Below are 23,771 nucleotides of genomic sequence, written 5' to 3'. Positions count from 1 at the left end.
CTAATGGGGTTGTGAATAAATGGAATAGCTTACCTCTCTAGGGTCTTGAATTCTAACACGATTGACACGTTTAAAAATAAATACAATGAACATATTGGGATAAATTGAGAAGTTATCCATACTTAGAGGAGACAACCATAATTTTTTATGGGCAGTAGATTTATATTTTATCATAATTGTTGGTTTTCATTGCTCTTATTTGGTTGCTGTGTTTTTGATATAGTTTAGATATACAGGGTGGTAACTATCAACCGCCCAATAATTACACACATGATTCCTTTTGTGAAAACTAATATAAAAAAATGTTTTCAGTTTTAGGATTCGACGAATATTTAATGAGTTATGATGCTTTAAATTTTTGTGTGTGAGATGTGTCATTTTTCTAACAGTCAGTTACGTGCCAAACACCCAACAAAAGTAAATTTTTCCACCTGTAGTGGGTTGCCACTTCTTGAAAATGAACTGAAATATTTAATCCCATTAGAAGCCAAGTTTGGCCTTCTTCTTTCACGATTGCCACTTTTTCTCTTAATGTAGTGTGATAGTATAACCTTGTTGTTATGTGTAGCTTACATGTAATTATGTGTTCATTTCATCCACTATATTTGCAAATTTATCGCCAGATTTGTAAAGTGTTAGCCAAATGAGATGTAGTTTAATTTTTTTTTAACCAAAACATCGCTTTTCTGCCAACATGTGGTAATTTGTTCTCTTTCACTATCAAGTCAAATTTTTTGAGGGAAGGTACATACAGTGCATTAAGTTAATACACGATCATTTTTATACGCTGTTGTTTTAATCAGATTACATGTTGATCAATAAAACAGCAATATTTTTTGAGTTATTTTAAAATTCCATCAAAACAGTTACGTGTAAAAAACTTCAATGAAGATCGCAAAAATGGTAGCTTGATGAAGGTGACTTGTAAAAACAGTAAAATAATAACAACGATTCGATCAGAAACTTTCAACAAACTAGTCATTTTATGAATTGACATATTCAAAATAATTAGTGGTTTTGGATATTTTCTATTGACTATTCATCAAATCACATTTTCATACCAGTTTCTGCATGTTGCCATGAAGATTTTTCATTTCCTTTTGACTGCAATTGATTTTTATCATGCTGAAATATTAATAAACTTTTACTTTACCTTTTCACAAGAAAGATTTGGTTTACTTTGAAATTTACTCCAGCCTACACGATTTGCGCTGAACTTTGTCATTTTTTCAGATGAAGGTTTATTCTGGGGCGTATTTATTGGACTGGATTTTGATTTTTGTGACCTAAGGACCAATTAAGTCAAACTGCACCAAAACAAATGACCAATTAAAAATAATTGTGCTTGTCATGTCAGGAAAGGAGACACATTTATAAGGGGTCAGTAGCCTCTGGCCCCCTCTTAACAGAGATGGACTTCAGGATGTTGCCGAGCTAGTCACTACTAATTTTGTCATCCCTTTGCTCTTAGATGTATATTATTCTTAATTTTTTTCCAAAAAAATCATGCTTACCCCCATCTCTCAATTTTCAAAATGAAAGCCATGTCTTTACTGTCTGTTGTTCCAAATATGGTTTTGAGTAGGGGGCCTACTGTTTCATATGCCCATTCATAACATAAATGAGATGCCATAAAAATTTTAAACTGTAATTGTTAGACTTTTCATCGTGACAATTTGTAACTGTGATCGATTTCATTCAATATGTTTGTTGTGTTGCAGAATTATAATCAAAAGCTGCGATGCAACATGTAAATTTTCCAAAACTTTTGAATATGAACAGGAAAAATAATCTCATCTCAAACTTGTTGGAGATACATTATTCATTTAAGGGGTGTCATGACCCCTGAAGTCCGAAATAGTTCATTCAATTGTTAAAATCAAATGTAAAAAAATTTGTGTCAATCGAGTTAATTTGTTTTTTTTTCAAAATAAAATTAAAAATTAATGAATTATAGTGTAAACATAAACAATGAAAAACGCTTTGAATGACAATTTTCACAAATTGCAGTTTTTGAGCTCATCAATTTAAGATATGAAAAAACCTACACACCAAAAATTCTGAAATTTTGAAGGAATATTTATGCGGCATATTTTAGTAAAATGAACCTTTTTAAAAAATACTTGGGTTAACTTCTAAATCTAAGGTTCATTTTACTAACACCTGGCGAGTAACACATTTGATAAAAATTTCATAATTTTTGGAGTGACAGTAGCTTTTTTTATGGATGAACTCAAAAACTCTGCAATCTTAGAAAATTGTAATAATTAGCATCCGCTTAAAAATGTGAAAAGTGCACACACAGCAAAAGAAACTGGTTTACTTTCTCTATTTCTTAGGGTTATACCATTGTCCAGTTTTAAAAAATGCCAAGTTAAATGTTTGGTGTACATTCGGTAAATTTTGCAGGATTTTGAAGTGACGTCATCAATTATAACTCATTAATTATGGGTCAAATCAAAAAACTGAAAACACTTTTCCATATCAGTTTTTCACAAGGAATCACGGGTGTCATTATTGGGCGGTAAATGGTTACCACCCTCTATATTCGACATCCATATTTTTTATGGCTATATTTTTTTAGCCACCTTGTTTGACCTTCTGTCTGTTAAGGCCTTCGCATTTGTATTTGAAGTGAAGAATTTAACTGTCGGCTGTTTTATCAGATTTACTCTGAGTTGAATTTCGAAATAAAACTTATTTACTGACTTTGAATACAATGTTAAATGATTATTTTTGCAAATATAGAGGAGGTATTGAGATGATAAATTGAAGTTCTCCAATAAATACAGATAGCAAAATATTGAGTCTATAATTAAAAAAAATTGTTTTATTCATTTGACAGAGAGAGTATATTATATTCTGCTTGAACCTTTACTTTATTTTTTCATTAGTATATTTCCTCAGAATTGAAATAATTCATAATTTATTTACTTGTATTTACTCAAATCAAAATAGGGAAAAAATTAAATTGAAGTTGCTATCAAAAACATTCACAGCTCATCAGTATTATTCTGCAGTCAGACCAAGGCTGTAGCGAGGGGGTGGGGACTTGGAGTCTAGTCCCCCCAAAAATGTGAGAAAATGCCTAAAGAGGTTAAAAATGACCAAATCTATTGTTCTATTACTTTGGTTCCCCCTCCCCGAAATGCAAGTGGTCCCCCTCTGAATGAAATTTCTGGTTACGGGCCTGAGTTAGACCTTGGTATAACATCTATCACTTTTAAAATCACCCTGCTTATAGCATAAGTTTTTGAAGGTCCTGCCAGTGTAATTAGAAAATTGGACTAACTCATTATTACTCATATTACCCTGCTTTTTCATTTGGTTCCTCTGGGTGATATTATACTGAGGTTTCACTACTACTATTTAATCCTACGTACACCTCATACTTATCCAACTGCAGAATTTTAAAGGTTACTGAGATTTGACAGCATCACATTGACATAACTCATAATTAATAGTGTTTTATGGTGGTTTCTGTCAGTGTTTGTTTCGGTTATGTCTTTTATTTTTTTGCACAATTTCATTAAATTATTTTTAACAAAATACTTTTTCAAACAGTCATAATGTTTTCAGAATAGTCATTGAAAGCAATCATTTGCCAATTAAAAGAGATCGGATTTCAATCGTTGCAAATTGGAGTAGTTTGCACTTGTGGTGTATATCTAGTGCGGCCTAGAAACAACAAATAGTAGATCCAGTAGTGCCAAGAAGAGCCAAAAGAGAGATGAATCTGGCAACATCAGGAGTTGACACTTTTGGCCAGACCACGCGGTACTGATAGGACGCTCTTATACAAATACAAATACAACGCCGCAACAGGCAAAATGCCCAACGAGGTGGCTGATAAAAAGATGCCCATAAAAATATGGATGTTATATATTTCAAACATTTCCATTGCTTTACTTTAAACATGTAATTGTTCTTATATTATGTTTAATTAAAAAAAGTTATAGTAGTTATATAAAGAACAGGCTGGCTTGAGTTCTTTTCCGACTCCGACAAACACCAATAAAATGGTGACCCGGACGTGATTAGTTTGTCAGTCCGAGACACAACTGGATACGGGCTATCATAAGGTGGAGTCAGTGGAGGTTTGACGCAGTTAACTCTGAGGAAGACATGAGTGCAGGTTGACAGTGCTGGATGTTTGAAACATGTAGTAGAACCTGTAGAGTGAGTTGAAGTTGGTACTGGCTGCAACTTGGATATAGTGTGGCGCAGTTGTTCAACAAAGCTGCTGGGATCTTCAGCTTGGCATGGTGTAGACGGGCACAACAGTTGACCTGGTAGCCTAAGGGTGGTGCCATACACTAGTTCAGCACAAGTACTGCGAAGATCAGTTTTGTAGGCAGAGCGGAGACCTAGTAACATGATTGGTAGTGTTTCAGTCCAACACTTGTTGGAGTGGCACATTATTGGAGGAAAACTGTTCATCGACAACTGAAGCAACAGATACGATGGCAGATCCTACTCTACACACATTGACGGTACCAAGTCCGACTCAAACCACAACAACACGCTCTGGTAGGCACGTACGTTTCAACCTTAAGTACAGCAACTTGTATGTGTAATCAGAAATCGTGCCATTGGTACTTGGGGGGGGGGGAGAGTAGTGTGGTGTATATCTAGTGCGGCCTAGAAACAACAAATAGTAGATCCAATAGTGCCAAGAAGAGCCAAAAGAGAGATGAATCTGGCAACATCAGGAGTTGACACTTTTGGCCAGACCACGCGGTACTGATAGGATGCTCTTCCGTCGCTTTACTTTAAACATGTAATTGTTCTTATATTATGTTTAATTAAAAAAAGTTTATAGTAGTTATATAAAGAACAGGCTGGCTTGAGTTCTTTTCCGACTCCGACAAACACCAATACACTGAAGCAAATTTTTTACCATGGGTGCAATACCTTCATTTACCTTGGATAATCATGATTTGCTATGATGACATTTTAAACATAAGTCTGGTAACTTCCTCATTTATTTAGACCAGTGTTTCCCAAACTTTTTGTTCTATCCCCCTTTCTTCAGATTATTTTTATTCTCATCAACCCGTGACTCAAGTCCATCCCCAGAATCCTTCTATCGCTCCCTTTGGGAAACACTGATTTAAACTGTGAACTATCAAAATTGGAGTTTGCCGGTTGACCATGTGCCTTCTAAGCTGACATTCACCTTTCGCATCAACAGCACTTGATGCTCTGCAGTTTTTACTTCAGTTAATCGCAGTGATGCCATTTGTCTAGATATGTTTCACTCAAACAACCTTAAACAACCAAATATTTCACAAACTGCCAGTTTCAGACATACCTTAATGCTTAGCTATTGCACAACAGCCAATCAATGCACAATTGATGTCAAAAATATAAAGTGGTCACAGTAATGTGACTTGACTGCATGGCCCCACATAAGGGGACTGACAGGGCTCTAGCCCTTGGGCCTGGGACGGTTTTCATAATTTTTTGCTTTTTCACGCTATCAATTAACTACAGAAGGGGCCCGTTAAAGGTCTGATAGAGGGGCCCGCAAAAGATCCTAGCCTAGGGGGCCCCGCCACTACAGGATGTGGGTGGCATGCTTGACTGTGTATATATTTTGCATATGAATAATGAATTAGTTAATAAAATGTACTAAAACTTATATCACACTTTCATAAATTGATTTCTCCTACTCTATGGTGAAATCATTAGTGCACAAATGATCTAAGATATGATCCAAGTGCTATATGAGCTGCCCTATGATATGAGTAGTTTTGAAAGCCATAAATAAGAAAAATTTAATCAGTAAACAATTAATCCTCTCAAACATTCTGAAATAATAACTTTTCCTTATAGTCCTTAGTATATATCTAAGGCATTTTCTCTCATGTAGGAGGACATTAAATAATAATTCTCATTTAGTGATTTTAAAATTCTAAATATCACACAATATATTTCTTCTATTTTGAAATTTTCAAAACCACCATGAAGTTACCTTGTTAATTTGTAAACTTTCAACATAAATTGTTTTTCATATTTTCTGAATGCTGTAGAGATAGTGATAAAAAATTTTCATCTTGTCATAGAATCTGTTCTAAATCAGACCGTGGTTAAGTATGCTGAACTCTGCTTTAAATTTATATATATACATATAATCACTCTATAACACTCAGTTATTCAATACATACACATCCATTTTTGAATAATTATATTACTCATACTTCAAATTCCAAGTACAAAGTGTATAGTGCGAGAATATGTAATCCGTTCTAATTCTGATATGGCATATATTTAAAATTGGTTTTCAATTTGGGTTTTGTTCAGATTTCTTAGCTGCTGCCATATTCTATCAAAGATGGTTGTTTTTCCTATCACGTTTATCAAACATTTTAATGATCCAATATTATTTTTAAAAAATTTCCTTTGATTCTATTTTTTTAAATATTTGACAGCATTACTTTTTACATGGCTGTAGTGTGCCTTTTCGGGGACCTGGGCACACTTTTCCTCGAGTCCCTTCTTGAAAGGGTTGTTATTATGCAAAATAAGTATAATTTTTTTGGTGCCACATGTTCGGCTCAGGGCTGTAGTGTGCTTTTTAGCTTTTATAGCAAGATGTTATCCGTCTGAGATTGTCTGTCTTTTCATTATGCATTTTAAATGAAAAGACAGACAATCTTTCTCCAAATTTTCAATTTCTCAATTATACAGGTTGTCCTGTAAGTCCTAATTCAGCCTTTATCTCATCAACTGTTTGTTGTAGAGATATGATTCTAATTCAAATAATGCTCAAAATGTGTTCAGAAATCACTCAATACCAGTTTCAAGAATGAAAATACAGTGTGTTATAAAATAAAAACGTAAACTTTTATATGGTTCCTGTGTCTTCTAACTTCCAAGTATAATGTTGCTGCCCTGTCTTTCCTAAGACCAACAAAGAAATTCCATGTTTCTAAGTGTAATAGTTGCTGCAACATTTAAAAAATCATTGCAAAAAAGAGGAAATGACTGCATAAACTAATGAACAAGCTCATATCCTGTTTATTCCCCCTTTTTCTCTTGTTTTTGAATTTGAATTCCTCAGTAAATATTGCACTTCAAACATGGATTTTTTTATGTTGATCTCAAGAGAGACAGGGCAACAACTTTCTAATCAGTTTTAAGGACAGGGTGTTCATATAAAAGTTTAATTTTTTTATTTTACAACACACTGTATTTTTCACTCTCAAAGCTGGTACAAAGTGATTGCTGAACACATTTTGAGAATTTTTTAAAATTAAACCATACCTCTGCAACGAACAATTGATGAGACAAAGGCCGAATTAGGACTTACAGGATCCCTTTTATATTCCATTTGCTTGGTAATTGAATGGTTAACAATCCAGCTCAAAGTCAATCAAACCCAGATTTAAATTCTGGTTTGGGCATGTGTGTATTCATCTAGTCCAAGGACTTCCCAAATTTATATATACAATCAGGGCAACCTTGAGAATAAGATTAGGATTATAAAAGAATTGTGACTTCACTGCTCACAATATCTAGGCATTTTAGCAGCACCCTAAAGTTGTGTTATGCACTGGTTGAAAATTACTCTGTCCTTACTACTCCAATTTTATCCCTGAAATATCTCACAGTATCTTGCAGCAGCTTTGGTCTACTCATTTTGCAACTGATTTTAACTGTAGGTCCTAGTATTATTAGTCCATTTGAATGCATATAAAATTTGAAATCTTATTATAAAAATTACCTAAAAAAAAGAAGAAAATTACAGCTGGTTGCAACTGAAACTGTAATTTCGTTTATTTTAGTGATTTTGACACAATAAAAGTTTGTGTCTGTCTTGAAAAAAATAGTATCCATCAACTTCAAAATATTTTTCATTTGCAAGTTAAAGCAGCCAAAAAAAAGATTTGTTTCAAATTTTTGTTTCAGAAAATTCCAAGTGTTTAACTGTTAAATTTCTCAATTGTCTGTGAGTGATTAACAGATTAACATAATAGTGTAAGAATTAAATTTTCAATAAAACAATTAATGTGACTTCTTGAGGTCTATATACTGAAACTTGCAGCATGATAGTAATTCCTCAATGAATGTGTCTTTACCCTTTACCTACCACATCATGATAAGTGGAATAAGAAGGAAATGATAATAAATATAAATATAATGATAATAATAAATAGTTATATAAATTATTTGGTTAGTCATTTCAGTTCTAATTAAAGACCAGAAAAAATACTTTTTTCAAACAATTAGTTAGCACGTAGGGGCCATTCAAGTATTACATAAGCAAATTTTTAGTCATTTTTGACCCCCTTCCCCACGTCAGCAAAATTCTGTCATCAGCTCTGCCCTCTGAATCCTAACGCATATTGGTGGGATCAGAGACAAACACGGGGGCATAGGGGGCACATGCCCCCCCCCCCCAGTGATGATCAAAAATTTATTTTTCTAATGCGAAAAAAAATATTTTTTTTAATTGAAATTTCAGAGAAAAATACCTTTATATGTTATTATAATCAATTTCTGTTAATTTCAAGGCTATTTGAAGGCTATGAACTCGAAATTTATCTTTAATAAATTCATTGCAGCCCACCTTCTAAGCCATATAATGATAAATTGCATAAAGGCAACTGGTCCGTGGACCAAATATGGCCCTATGGGTTGTCTGATGCAGCCTGCCCTCCTCAAACCTAATTTTGTAAAAATGAACTAAGCGGCACATTTACAGATTGCTTAAGTGTTCCGTTGTACAATTCCAGAGCATTTAAGCTGCCCGTGGCACATTTTCAGATCACTTAAATGACCTGGGGCACAGTTCCAGAATACTTAAGCAATCTGTGACACATTTAGAGATCCCTTGAGTGACATGTGACGTTGTTTTAGAGCACTTAAGTGGCCCCCAGTGTGGTTCTACTTCACTCAAGTTACCTGCGGTACATTCTCAGATTATTTTAGCGATCCACGGTATATAATTACGGATCACTTGAGTGATGCGTGGCACAGTTCCAGAGCACTTAAGCAGCCCGGACACATTTCCAGATCACTTGGATCTGCGAAACATTTAGAGATATACTAAAGTGGCTCTGTAGGGTACTTATCAATGGGGGGGGGGGAGGAATGTTACTTCATGTGTCCACAAACTATTGAAAGGTTTTTCTCGTTTTTGGTGCACCGAGTAAGATGCCATTAAAAATAATTAATATTTTCATAAGGGGTGGTTGATGACGTAAGCATTATCCAAACCCCCCTCGCCTTGTCATCAAAAGTCAGCAAATCGGAACCCCCTCCCCCATCGATGCTGATGTAATACTTAAATGACCCCATATCAAATTATATAACTTGGTACTTTAAAATATCAGTGGTAGATAAGAGTTACACTATTTCTTCCTCAATCAAAAGAATAATGAAGTTTTGCACACTTAAGGGGTTAAAATACGCTTTGAGTTCAAGAATTTCTAAAAATACCAGAAACAATGTATTTTTAATTTTTTCCCAGTCTTCGTTACAATTATAATTTGAACTGTTTCATCAGTCTTCATCAGTGATAGATTATTTTCTTCACTATAAATTATAATGTTCATTATTAATCAAAGTTTATAAAAACCCTGCATTAGTTTGGATTTGGTACAATTTTCTTCAAATTCATTATCTGATAATCCTTTTAATTGTGTGTGTTAGCTGCATGTCATTGGTTGCATTAGCTTTTGTTTTAGATATGAATAGATCCATGTAGCATACAGTTTATTAACTAGTGAATTTGATTTTTTTTCAAGTTTCTGTAAAAATTCAATGGAATAAATAAATTGAATCTTCCTCATTCATGATATTTAGTAGTTTAGTATTAATTGGGTTTGGGTATTGTTTTTTGGTCCTAATACTTGATCATCCGATTTTTTTTATTTGATAGGCTTTCCAGGATTCAGTTACATTCCATCTCCAGCAGCTGCTGCTGAGCATCCAGCCGCTTTTTTTGTTGATGCTTTTTCTGCTACTGCTGTGTCAACAGCAGCAGCGCTAGCAAGTCAGATGACTAGTATTACACCACAGAATGAAACACCAAATAGTCTAGCTCCACTAGGAAGCTCACCTATAAAGAGAGGAAATCCTTTCGCTCCACAAATGCCAACAGGTTAGTGAATAACACAATAAGTACGCCATATTAGAAATGCTAGTTGTACATGGTAATCAAAATTAAAATTTTCGAAGTTAAAGGGTTCTTGAGGATATTCTGCTGGTTCAAATGGCACAAAATTCAAGAAACTGACTTTTCTGATGATGTGCTCACCATTTTAATAAATTTAGAAGTACAAAAATTTGCTGATAAATGGCATGGCCACTCAAAAAATCATTCTTTAGATGTGTAATATGTCTCCCATTAGTTCCCCAAAATGCTTCCTATTTGCATATCAATCAAGATCAATCAACAACCCTGTCACAGCTGAAACAGAGCATTCATTGGCATGTTCTGGGGATTGATAGAGAATTACTATGTTCAGTAATAGAAAACAAACTTTTGCAAATGTAAAAACATAGATTTTTAACCAAAAGGGGCATATTTCACATATGTAGAATGATTTGTCTTTGAATTTTTTCTCTCACTTTCAAATTTCATTAATGATTTGAAAATCATCTAAAATGTTGGTTGCCTTAACGAAAGTTAATTTGCTTCAAAATCTCTTCTTGGAAATCTTATTATTTTGGATCTGTTGATATATCCTTATTACTAATGATGTGTGTGAGTAATTATAACCAGAATATTCAATTGAAGACAGACACATATTTAATTGAGATTTAAACACTTAAAGTGAGAGACAACAACTGTTGCTTCAGACTTGAGCAGCCATGTTTTTCTGTACTGTTGCCAAAACTCTGAAACTAAATGCTTGACTAATAATGAATTGCCAGATACCAAAAACAGAAATAAATAAATAAATTGTTTGTCCATTAACATAATATTCTAACAGGAAATGTGAAGCGGGGTGTTTCCAGTACATTAATGTCTGAATTTGGACCAGTGGGGTAAGCTGTGGAATTCTTTCTATTGCCAAAGGAGGCCTTGGCCATCATCTTATCAATACAATGGGTCAATGGAAAACAAACATTTGAGAACTCCTTCTGTAAATAGATTTGAAGATAGAAAACTCTTTAAATTTAAACCATCAATAATAACTATTAAATCAAAATTTTGATCATGACCAGATGTTTTTGATTTTTCCATAAATTTGAGGAATAAGTGATATTTAACATTGCACAAAATCAGATTACAAATATAATATTATAGGAACGGTAGAGTTGGTATAATCTGATCTAGTTATTTTGGATCTGTTGATATATCCTTCCTACTTATGATGTGTGTGAGTGTAAATGATTATAACCAGAATATTTAACTGAACTAAGACACATATTTAATAAGAGATTTAAGCATGAAAAATAGGAGACAACATCTGTTGTTCAGACTTGAGAAGCCATATTTTTTGTACTGTTGCCAAAACTCCAAATCTAAATGCTTGACTGATAATCTGTTGCCAGATACCAAAAACAGAAATAAATAAATACATTGTGTGGCCATTAACATAATATTCTAACATCTGAGTCTTAAAAGTTCATGCTTCCAGGTAATCTGAGGTGCTGAAAATTTTTCGAAATTCCTTCTTGGAACCTCTTTCTTTCTTGTTTTTACCAAGAACTCATTCTGTTTCATTTTTCCTATGAATGCAGGAAATGCAATCATTTAAGTTTGAAGGAATCTTGATCCCTTTTGGCTAGGGTCTTTGGAGGACCCTTAGGACAGAATTTTTCACAAGGCCTGTACAGTAAATTTATAGTGTAAAAATAACATTAGTTTCAACCACTAGGGCTGGAGCCCCTGTCAGCTTCCCTTATAATGAGGTCATGGGTCTTGGCAGAGAAAAATCATGTTTTATTAAATCTATTTTTAATGATAACTTTAATTATAATGGCCATGTATTCATGTCAAGGCCCCCATGTAGGTATAGGCCACTACTACATTATTGGGTGAGCTCAAACCTAATATTTTCATAGATTATTATGGAGATGGTGGCAAATGTTGAGGTGGGGAGGGGGGGGGGGTTCTGGCCCATGAGCCAGATACAAGTGGGATGCCTATGAGTAGAAGGATGATGAGGCTCTAGCCAGAGGGTGGAGAAATGAACGTTATTTTCTTTATCTTTTATTGTGCATATGTTTACCATGAAATCAATATAGAAGCACCATCTTCCCATCCTCTGAAAGTCATTTTCTATTGTTTTTTGGATAATCAGAGTTTTCAGTAGAGGTAGACTGATGTGGACAGTAGAGGTCTACTGACATCCGAGGTGGTCTTGGTCCCATTACCTCAGATGAATGAGACTGCTGTATCTTGAAATGTTCTGCAACATTGCACTGCATTATCATTGATAATTTTTGTCAAACCACTGTGATTTTCTGCACATGAAGGCTAATTAGAATGAGATCTACAACTTATTGCAATTTCAAGCTGCAGTGTTTGGCATTTTTGGCATTTACCCTTTTTTTATACTCGCCTGTAGATTGGTGCGCTAACCCCTATGTGGGACTACCTATGGTAGCAATCTTTTTTTGTGGTTATGTTAGTCTGTGGTATTGTTAGTTCAACTTAACAGAAATTGTAATTTCAGAGTGAGGTAAACAAACATGACAGTGCTGTTTACAAATATAGTATTAGTAAAACATGTCAAACTACCGGAGATGAAGAAATTCAAAAAGATAATTATTCTAATTTAATCATATTTAATTACTAGCTGTTACCCATGTTTTTTCTTGCATGGATTTCGTAATCTGAAAATTACTTTGCAATGATTCCCCTATATAATATTTGAACGCCTCATGGCCCACTTGTGGATTGAATTTTCAGAAATCCCATCTTAGTGAGCATTTATATTATAAAATATAATACTGACCAAATTGCATATTTATAGCTTCAGTGGTTTCGGCTCAGCCATGATTGTCCCATATAACCTTTAAACAACCTTCCAAGCTCCTTAGAGGGTGAAATTTGAATAAACTCTCCTTAATTACTCTTTAGATAATAAAATGACTAAATTTGAATACTGACTAAATTTCATATTTATAGCTTCAGTGATTTTGGTTCAGCTATGATTGCTCCATATAACCTTTGAATTCCCCTGTTAGGGGATTGAATTTTGAAAAATCTATTCTTAATAAGTCTCTACATTACAAAATAAAACTACTGACCAAATTACAAATTTGTTGCTTCAATGGTTTGTGCTTGGCGTGATTTCTCTATGTATTACGAGTCGCAGTTCAAAATTAAGGGCGATCATGTATAAAAAATGAATGGCAATACCAATTGGTTTGCGCATGTGTAGCAGCATTACTTGGTTTGTTGGGGATGTAACAGCCATATTGCCGTCATTTGATTGTTGTCTATCTTTTCAAGACAGTGTGTTAAAATGAGTGTGGTAATAACAAATCCCTCCAGTTCTGAAATTTGATCAGTGATTAGATTTCTAAACGCAAGAGGACATAATGATGCTCAAATTCACCGTCAATTGTATGAATTTGAGCAGCATTATGTTTCCATATCGTCACTGGTGATGAAACGTGGATTTCATACGTCAATGCTGAGACAAAACAACAATCCATGCAGTGGTATCATTCCGGTTTATCTAAACCGAAAAATTCAAACAAATCCAGTCTCAAAGGAAAACCATGACAACTGTATTCTGGGACTAAAAGGGTGTGCTTTTGATTGATTTTATGGAACCTGGAACAACCATTACATCATAAGTCTATTGTGAAACACTTTCTAAACTGTGCGGTGCCATTCAAAACAGATGGCGGGGAATGCAAAGCTCAGGAATTGTTCTCCTTCACGATAATGCACGTCTGCACATGGCTGCATGCACTACGGAAACAATTCAAAAATTCGGATGGTTCTTGATCATCCCCCTTATAGTCCTGATCTCACCCTCAGTGACTACCATCCCTTCCGACATCTCAAAAACTGGCTTGCGTCTACACGTTTTGAGAAAAGTGAGGAATTGAAAACCTCAGTGCAAAACTGGCTGAAATCCCAGGCAACGGAATTTTATGTAGAAGGTTTGGAGAAGCTTGTTTCACGATATCAAAAGTGTTTGAAATGACATGGTGATTATGTAGAAAAATAAAGCAATCATGTGAATTTTTGAAACCATTAATAAATTTGTCATTTTTTCAATTGTTTTCATTACTGATTGCCCCTTAATTTTGAACCACGCCTTGTATTTGAACTCCCTCATGACTCCCTCTCTTAATGAGTCTTTACATTATGAAATAAAACTGCTGCCCAAATTTCATAATTATAGTTACAGCGGTTTCAGCTCGGCGATGATGAATCAGTCAGCCAGGACATTTTATATGTATAGATTGATGTTTTGAAATAATTTAGACATCCATACGAATAGGAGCACACTAATGAAAACATTCAGAGCATGGTGTTCAGCATCTCTTGCTTACAGTCACACACTATTGTGAGATGTCGCAATTCAGCTATGTATGAGCTGATGCTTTCATTCCGCTTTCTGTTTATAAACATATGCCTACTGGATATAATCAATGCTTTAGGATTCAAATGGTTCTTCAAAACAGCGAATTCTTTCTCCAATGGATAGTCTGGAGACAATAAATTTTTCAGCAAGTTGTAGAGTTTTGCAGAAATGCTTGAAATTAAGATTTTGGCACGTTTTTCTTCTGGGACATTTGAAGGTCTAAAAACACTTCAAAACGTTCTATGAACGAATCAAAAGTCTTTGAATCTTCATTGTATTTATTAAATGAAACCATCACTTTGTGGTTTGTTGATCTCGAGCCTTGTTGCTCTTTGAGATATTCCATAAAAGCTCGATTCTGTTTTATTAACTCCAACTAATTTTTCCATCATCAAGAGATTTATGAAAAGGCTTTTTCTCCTACCTCTTGCAGCCTTTGAGTAAATACTCTATCCAACTTTTAAGATGGACCCCTTTGCCACTTGTGGTGTTTTGAGTGGATAATACATGGGAATTGTTATTTTCTTAAATAAGCATTTATTATTACATTAGACTTTAAATTGATTATATACATATATAGATAGACAAGAATTTACACTGGTGTAAGAAATTAAGAGAATTTGCAGACTTGTTCGATTATCTCTAGAACTACTGTACTGATTTTAATGAAATTTGATATGTACATACATTGATACAATACAAAACAAATAACCATTCAATAATTGTAATACACACGCATGATCGTGCGTAACACTTTTGGAGTCGGAAGGTATGAAACAGCGGTTGCAGAATAAACAAAAAAATGGGTTAATAGGGGGTATGGTCCCCTCTTACAGATATACAGGTCTCGCAGCATGATTTCGTACTTGAAATAAGGCAGTTTATCATTTCCTGTGGCAATTGGTCACACTTGTTCAGCAACACTGTTTTCATTCCCTGGATGGTTCCCGGAGGGGGGTTGCGAGTTGCAATTGCCCTCCCCAGAGCATCCCAGACATGCTCTATAGGGTTAAGGTGTGGAGATCTGGCTGGCCAATCCATCCGGCGAATATCCTCACTCTCTAGAAAATGGTCGAGTAGAAGAGCTCTATGTGGCCTCACGTTATCGTCCATTAAAAGGAACTCAGGGCCAACTGAACCCCTGAAAAGGCGAACATAGGGCTCCAAGACCTCATCCCTATACCTCACAACTGTCACAGTGCCTCTTTCAAAGACATGGAGAGGTGTGTGGCCATCCAACATGATGCCTGCCCAGACCATTAAACCTCCTCCGCCATAATGGCCGATTTCACGGACATTGGAGAGTAGGTAGCGGGTCCCTGGTTCTCTCCATATGAACGTACGGCGAGAATTGGTGCTTAGGCTGAACCGGGACTCATCAGTGAAGAGAACGGTCGCCCATTGATCCATACTCCAATCTCTATGCTCTCTGCACCATGATAAACGGATTCTCCTGTCCGTAGAAGTGAGCGGGACGCAAACAGCTGGTCTTCTTTCAAAGAACCCTCTCTCATGAAGTCTTTTGGGAACAGTCACCCTTAATACACAGGTTCCTGTGGCTGCATACAAGTCATGAGAGAGCTGAGAAGCAGTAGCACTCCTGTTACGCCTCGCTATAATCGACAAATGGCGATCTTCTCTGGTCGTTGCGGCTCTTGGATGACCTTGCCCAGGCTTTCTCTGGATGGATCCAGTATCCTGTAACTGTTCCCATAAGTTACACATGACGCTGGGTGTTAAATTGAACTCTCTACAAATCTGGACCTGAGATTGGCCTGCTTCTAGCCTCCCCACAATTCGCCACCTCATTCCATCATCTAAACGTTGGTGGTTACTCATTTCTACTGTTACTATTTGAAATTAACCAATTGCTGCAAAATAACACCAATAAATTCGTCGAGGTGTTTACATACGATGTGGTTTTACATTCAGTTCAGTTCTTTTCATGAAATTCGATAAAATATGCAAATTCTCTCAATTTATTTCACCAGTGATCTAGACATCTTATCGGCTTGATGTCCGGGGTGGAACTTTGGAAATTCCCTTACATAACACTAGGCAGTGTTATATGCCTTACGCGATAGTCCTTATCAGTCTTATCGGTTTAGTTCTTTTTCTATAAAGACACCACAGTATAGATCTTCTTAATGTATCATGTGATTTGCATGAAAACCTTGCTTTTTCAAGCATACCACGAATGGATCGGACTCTCCAACATTCAAAAACCTGGTGTCCTCCAATTTTTATGGCCTGCTGTCTAATGCAGGAGAATAAGGTATTTTTGGAATGATATATGAAACAGTTTAAAGACCGAAACATTTTCTTATAAAAATATGATAAGCCCATGGGCGAAGATACAGGGGGGGGCGTGAGGTGAAGTCGACAGATCTAATGCATATATGTATAGATGAATCGACATCATCATCATTTTGCCCCCCCCCCCACACTTCCAAGTCTATCTCCGCCTATGGATAAGCCTGCATTGGACAAAGTGCCTCTAAGTTCAAATATTAGTTGATAATTGTCAACAGATGTTATGCTCAAGCCCAGGGGCGTTGGAAGTATTTTCGACCAGTGGGTGCTCACACAGGCGTTCGCCGGAGGGGGCACCCCTCCTTGAAGGATATCAAAAATTGAAAACGTATTTGTAAAAATAAATATTTAAAAAAAACACAAATATATTTTTGTATAAATTCTGTATATCATGGGTGACTTGAGCCTCGGGGCAAAAGTCTCACCATGTGAGACAACATTGGTTATGCGTCACTTTGGCATATAAGCCGCATCAGTGAAGCGATCCTGATAATTTGCAACTGTGTTCCTAGCTAGATAAAATGCATAAAAAATTTGTTTTCTCCGAGAGATTAATGCACTATAGTTCGAGTGTTTTTACAGACATGAGAGAAAAACATTCTTTCTTTTCTTTCTCTAAACTTTTCTGTAATTATATTTCTCTTTACTCCTGATTTAATACTTTTCCTTATAGCAGTGCTCTGTGCCGGTGGCACAGCCCAAGAGACATACATTGTAGCAGCATATAAACAGGGATATCTCTCATCATATATTTACTCTTCTGCTCCAGTACTTAATAAATTATTTTTTTTTTATTTCCCGTGATAAGATACTTGGATTGGATTCTTATATAAACAAGTCATGGTTTTTTCTTTATAATTATTTTTGCTACGAGCCTAATCTATGAAAATATTTTATTACGTAAATCTTTGAATTTATACAAAATGCTTCCACAATGCATGCTTACTTGCATGTAATTATGATAGGGTAAGGTAATTAATCAGCCAGGTGACCAATTATATATATATATAATTTCTCCTTTTTCCCTTTTTCTCCATATTAAAAGTTTGAAGCTAATAAAATGAATTTTCATGATTAAAATTTTTTATGAATACATTTAAACTGACTTCCTCATTTTTTTAAATCACCAACCAAAAAATTATGAGAATTTAAATAATTACTAATTAATTTTCAAAAATTGAAATAATTCGATTAAATATTGGCACCTGACTGGTTAAGGTAGATGGATACTTTCGGAATAACATACAATAATTAAAACCTGAAAGTGTTGACTGTGAAGAGGTCAACTAAAAATAGGGTCTTTAAGTAGACTGTCGAGCCATCGAGAGTAAATTAAATTTCAAATAATTTGGCAAGTACCAACCAAATTTATTGTGGCACCAATCATAACCAATTGAATTAGTATTTAGTCATGCCAGAGCACTGGTTGTAAATTTTTTCTACAATCCTATGAGAGAGGGGGGAATAACAATTACCGCTTATTTTTCAAATAATAGGATTAATAATGAAAATTAGAATACACAAACTCACCCTGATGTATTTTCATCGAAGAAAAACTTTTCTTACACACTCGAGCACGACAGTTTCAATTGTAAATCTATCGATTCAAGTCCGGTAATTAAGAGAAATAACACTCTGTCATTAAGTTTCGAAATAAAATCCTATGAGAAACAGTTTCTGTACGAAAAATCTGCAAAGATATCGCTGATAAGTTTCGTTTAACAACGAATTATATGAATCGCCACTATCTAGTGAATTCGCCTGTTGGAAAATCCAAATATGAAATGCCTAGATCTTCGATAGAGTAATTATGTTTGTATTTCATCTTCACTGTTTACACCAATGGTTCTCAAAGTGTGCGTCGCGGCTACTAGGGTCACCACGCTGAGCCGTCGATATTGATGTGTGGCAATCATTGTGGCCAGCAGTAAACATACTGTACGTTTACTCGCTATCTAACATGCAAAAAAAGAAGAAGACGACTAAGGCAATTAGTGCAATGCCGTTGCTGTAGGCACAACCATGCTAATAACATCCAATCACAATAAAGAATTGGCTATTGGCAAAATCGGACAACCAAAAAAATCTTCTCACAAGCTTCTACAGCTGGTTGTCGGCAAACTTCACTGATCGTTTAATAGCATTTTTAGCGTTGGGGAAAATAAAAGAACTTCGGAAAAAAAAGAAAGAGGAATATCAATGGTTTCAAAATCTTCTTTCCTGCCTTGGAGTTACCTCCACCTCACACAAATATATCCGCTGCTACTTCCGCTTTCTGGCACCCAAGGGGATGTCGGCCAAACTGAAAGACCCCGTCTTTGCATATGCTCTTTGGAATTCCTTCACTAATTGTAATAGCCATGAGCACTTTTTGATGTTATCAGGGTTTGAAACTGGAATCTGTTTCTTCTCCCACGAAATGTAAAGTTTCAGGAGGGGGAAAAAAATCATGTTTCCCATTTCAGAAGAAAAGGATTTCTTTTACAAAAATTGCGGTCCCCCCTAAATTTTGCGACCAGGTGGGATCACACCTTTCACAACTGCCTACGTCTGGTCAGCTTCAACAAAATGGAAAATGAAAAAACAGTGAGATTTCTATCAGTTTGAGAAAGGGGTCTTCCTTCTGTCACACGGAACCCATGTGATGGTCACAGATGCATACCCCTTTAAAGAATAATATTCGGTATATAATAAAAGAATAAAAAGTGAATCGTTTCCTCATCCAAGATCACTGACCCTCCTGAAATCCTTCGGAAGAACCGAAATAAAAAATTCGAACCCACGTGATCATGTGCAGGGCTACCTTTAAACAGCGATCTAAAAATCATACCCCTAACTAATTAATGGATGGGCTAACAGGGCTCCTATCAAGAAAGAAAATTTGTTTTGGCACTTCCCCCAAATTTCCCACCACGAGCCGCCAATTCTACTTTGGAAATACTGTATACAGCGGCACCCTGTCTTGGCCGATCTCGTGGCACACCCCTTTCAAGTAGGAACCGTGGCTGTACTCGGCACTGTTTGATTTCCAAACAAAAATATTGCTCCAAATGGAACCATTGCTCCAGAAGAGTGCGCAGGAAGGAACGAAGACTAGGCCTCCATGTGATCAGAAATAGATAACTGAAAAAAATTGAAAATATTTAAGAAAATTTAATTAAAATATCATATTGGTATATAGAGAAAATACCCATATACAGTATATGATATTTTAATTAAATTCTTTCATCTTAAAATGCTAATTTTTAAGGTTAGTATTGCAAGATTTTTCGGAAGATATTCCCTGTATCCTCCCGCAGCAGAGCCTCAGACTAAACTTTTCATGTGCCCTTCTATAGTTAATTTGCAATATGCAAAACAAAAAATGATAAGAGAATTGTCCCGTGCCCCCGGACTGAAACCCTGTTAGCGAACTGATCCTGTCCAATATAGACTCTTTTGCTATACATTAATGTAACGAAGTTTGTTTACATAAACAAATTTAGATATCAGTGGTTCTCTAAAAAGTGCACGTTGCGGTTCCTAGTGGGTGTCACTGTGACTTTGCAACATTGATGCGTGCCTGTTCCATGCTCTAATTGATTTCTTTCATTCTAAAAGGCGGAAGAGAAACGATGGCTAGGACCAGGGACCCCACAAGGGTGAGACTGACAGGGCTCCAGCCCTGGGCGATTTTCGTCATTTTTTTGTTTTTCCCGCTATAAATTCATTATAAAGGGGGCCGTGAATGTCAGGTTGGGGCCCCCCGCAAAAGATGACAGAGCTCTGTAGATTCGTCTCTTTTATTTATTTATCAAATTTACTGATTTATTTTATTTTCTTCGAGTGACTGCGGAGCCCTTCCCGAAGTGCACATGGAGCCCCAAGAACTCAGCAGAGCACCGATTGAGAACTGCTGGTCTAAGGAAATAAATGCATGCACAATCGCACCACTGTCAAGACTTGTAAGCAAATTATCCCATATCTGCCGGCATAGGCGTACGCTGAATTTTCTCGATGGGGGTTCAGATTTTTTTTCCTTCGGGGGGTTTACGTTTCTTCCTGCAAAATAACACTATAATATTGGCTCAAGGAGGGGGGTTAGAACGCCAAACCCCCCCCCCTCCCCTTTGCGTACGCCAATGTTTGCCGGTATGTCATAAACAAGGAGACAAATTTTCCTTAAAAAATCTTTGCAGGCATTCATTTATTCGACTGAAACGTGTGTCTGCATCACCCCATCAATGCAGAATTTCATTTATTGTAAAATACTTTTACCCTGAGGTGAAGTAAGGACGCCTGCGTGCAGGGCCGCAGCTAGATACTTTGTCACCCGGGGAAAGTCAGAATTTTGACACCCCTTGCATGAAGAGGAAGCAGTTAAAGAATGAATTCGGCGCCCCTCCTGGTTCAGCATTCCGGGCACCAGACCCGTCTGCTTCCCCCTAGTTGCGCCCCTGCCTGCGTGGACAGAATCGTAAAAAAAGCGGGTGTGGGCTCCAAAAATATCCATCGTAGGTGCCTGAAGCTGTAGGAATAACCACTGGGGGGGGGGGGGATAAGTAGAGCAACAGACAGAACAAGAGGTATAGAATGAAGAAAAAAAGATTTTTCATTTCTTGTTAGGTTTTTGTTTACTGCAAAACACTGTGGGTGCTCAAGCAGCAGCACTCTCCCCCCCCCACCCGGTTCTGACGCCACACCAAAACATATGCATCTGGATACCCTCCATCCCTTAGGCAAAACAGGGAAAACAGACATAAGCAGAAATGTGAGAAAGCGGGGGGGGGGGGACCACTACAGTAGTAAAATGTTTTCTGTATCGGCTCCTAAAGGCTCTATCAATTATGATTATGATGGCAGCGGGGACTCTAGCAAGATTTCAAGACTCATAGAGAGGAAAAACTGGCAGTTTAATTTTAACTTTAATTTTATTTTAATTATTAAATTTAATTATTCAAATTTAACTTTCCTTTAATTTTTTTTTTTCCATGTTCGATATTTACGGGAAAAAAAACAGAAATCTATATAGGAGGTTTTTATTCCTGAATCAATTCTGTGGGTGCTCTGCCCCGTTCTACAAGAGAGTGTGGGTGCTCGAGCACCCACAGCACCCCCGGCTCCGACGCCACTGCTCAAGCCTGTAATGGGCTTCTGCTTTCACAGACAAGAAGGTTGATAAGACATAATGAATATAAAGCCAGGCCAGGTTTTTTTATAATGCTGAATAACATGTTTAATTTAATATTGTTTTTCTTTCCTGTCATACTTTGGACAGGACCCGTTTCTCAGAAATTTTGACCCTGGGCAAACATGAATTTTTGGGCTGTATATGACATTCTGTGAGAAATTGTTATGAAGTATTGTTAGGGACAATTATTTATAAATACTTTCAAAATAGATTCTGAAATATGCTACAGCACATGCATCTTTCATAATTTGTCACATTGTCTAATTTTGAAACATCATTGAGCCCCAAACATTTGTGGGCACTGGGCCAATGTCCTGTCTGCAGGGCTGGAACTTAAATCCTACGAACTACGTGGCTGCGAAAGGTACCAACTGAATGACTTGATTTTTTAGGGCGCCAACTAAAGGGGCGATTTTTTATCACCAAAATATTATTCATTTGCACTTGAGAAATGTCTAGAACCAGCCCTGCTTGTTTGTCCTTGTAAGAAAATGACACTGAATTTTTTTGGGCATAGAATCTTACTGAAATTATTTTTCAGTACCAGCTTTTGTGTAATACCATTACTAATTGTTTCAGAGTTAGATGTCTTGCTGTAATTATTGTGGATAGTAATCTTGTTTTTGAGTTTTAATCAAAAATAAATTTCAAATATTAGTATCAATGAATAAATATATTTTCATGCTATTGTTACAGTAATCAACAGTTATGGCCCTCAAGCATTCCCTACTCCTACCTCACCAGCAGGTCGAGCTTTTCCTGCTACTAATAGCCCTGGACCTATAGATATTTATGCTTCCAATCAAGATGCTGTGGGTTATGTTCATGCTGCTAGTCCTCAACCTTCAGGGTTCCCACCTGTTGCTGTAAGCAGAGTAAGTTTTTTTTAATGTAACTTTAATATATTAAAGTTGTTTTAAGAGCCATTCTCTGTAGTTAAAGGTAGATCTAAAAATAAAAAACTACAATATCATAGTATCTTGAAGTATCAAGTACTTTCATGATGGATGCAGATGCGTAGACATTGGATGAAGCTGCTCTGTATTTTGGAAATGCTCAATGGGTCCCCAATATGCATATATGTATGTCATATATTTCTTTGAAATTTTATGTAAAAAAAAAAAGTTGTGAATAACAGAAAAGGAAATACTGTCATTCTTCAGTCTAAAAAAAAAATTGATATAAGAGAATGATTTTTCTTCTGGATCACATGCCAGGGATATTTGTCAGACAAGGAAATATGAAGTGACAAATTTAGTTGTTCAACACCTAATCATAGCCCTTTTCACATTACATTTTATCTTAATCTTTGTCTTCTTACTGCCTCTATACTCAACCTAAATATTTTTATTACATAATTTTTGAAATAGAAAATATTCCCTTGATAAGTTCTACACATCCCAAAAGACAAAAGATAAACTCTGCATTACTACAGCATTTTAAAATCGTTATCTGTCTTTTTCGAAAATTATCTGTGCCAGGATAACAGGATGCTCCCTAGTAAATTATTCCCTAGTAAACCCTGATGTATGAAACTTTTTGATATTAGATAAGTTTGCTTTGTTTTTACTGTTAATTAATTATTAATAATGTGTGTGTGAATTAGCACTACTCTTTTTTTTGTAAATATTATTTATGTGAAATAATACATGCACAACATGTATATGTGTGACAGGTCGTGTAATAACATGGAAAACCAGAATTAACATTGTGATGTTTGAGATAAAATGCTATTTGTACAAATGTGTTGTCATTATATCACATTAATGTGCATCCAA

General features: G+C 35.9%; 1 protein-coding gene across 1 annotated transcript in view; it reads left to right on the top strand.

Moving 5' to 3' along the window:
* Positions 1 to 23,771, top strand: part of LOC149074161 (RNA-binding protein Musashi homolog Rbp6-like) — a 409,321-nt gene that overhangs the window by 364,464 nt on the left and 21,086 nt on the right. The window contains exons 12-13 of the mRNA XM_089246590.1: positions 9,890 to 10,111; positions 22,690 to 22,868. Of these exons, the coding sequence (XP_089102716.1) occupies positions 9,890 to 10,111; positions 22,690 to 22,868 (401 nt within the window). The remainder of the gene's footprint in view (positions 1 to 9,889; positions 10,112 to 22,689; positions 22,869 to 23,771) is intronic.

This window comes from Pholcus phalangioides, unplaced genomic scaffold, assembly GCF_987345545.1.
Source record: "Pholcus phalangioides strain wild (caught in Gottingen) unplaced genomic scaffold, Ppha-v1.0 ptg000017l_1, whole genome shotgun sequence".
Lineage (NCBI taxonomy): Eukaryota > Metazoa > Arthropoda > Arachnida > Araneae > Pholcidae > Pholcus > Pholcus phalangioides.
Note: the sequence above shows the minus strand (reverse complement) of the source record. Positions and strands in the feature narration are given on the sequence as shown.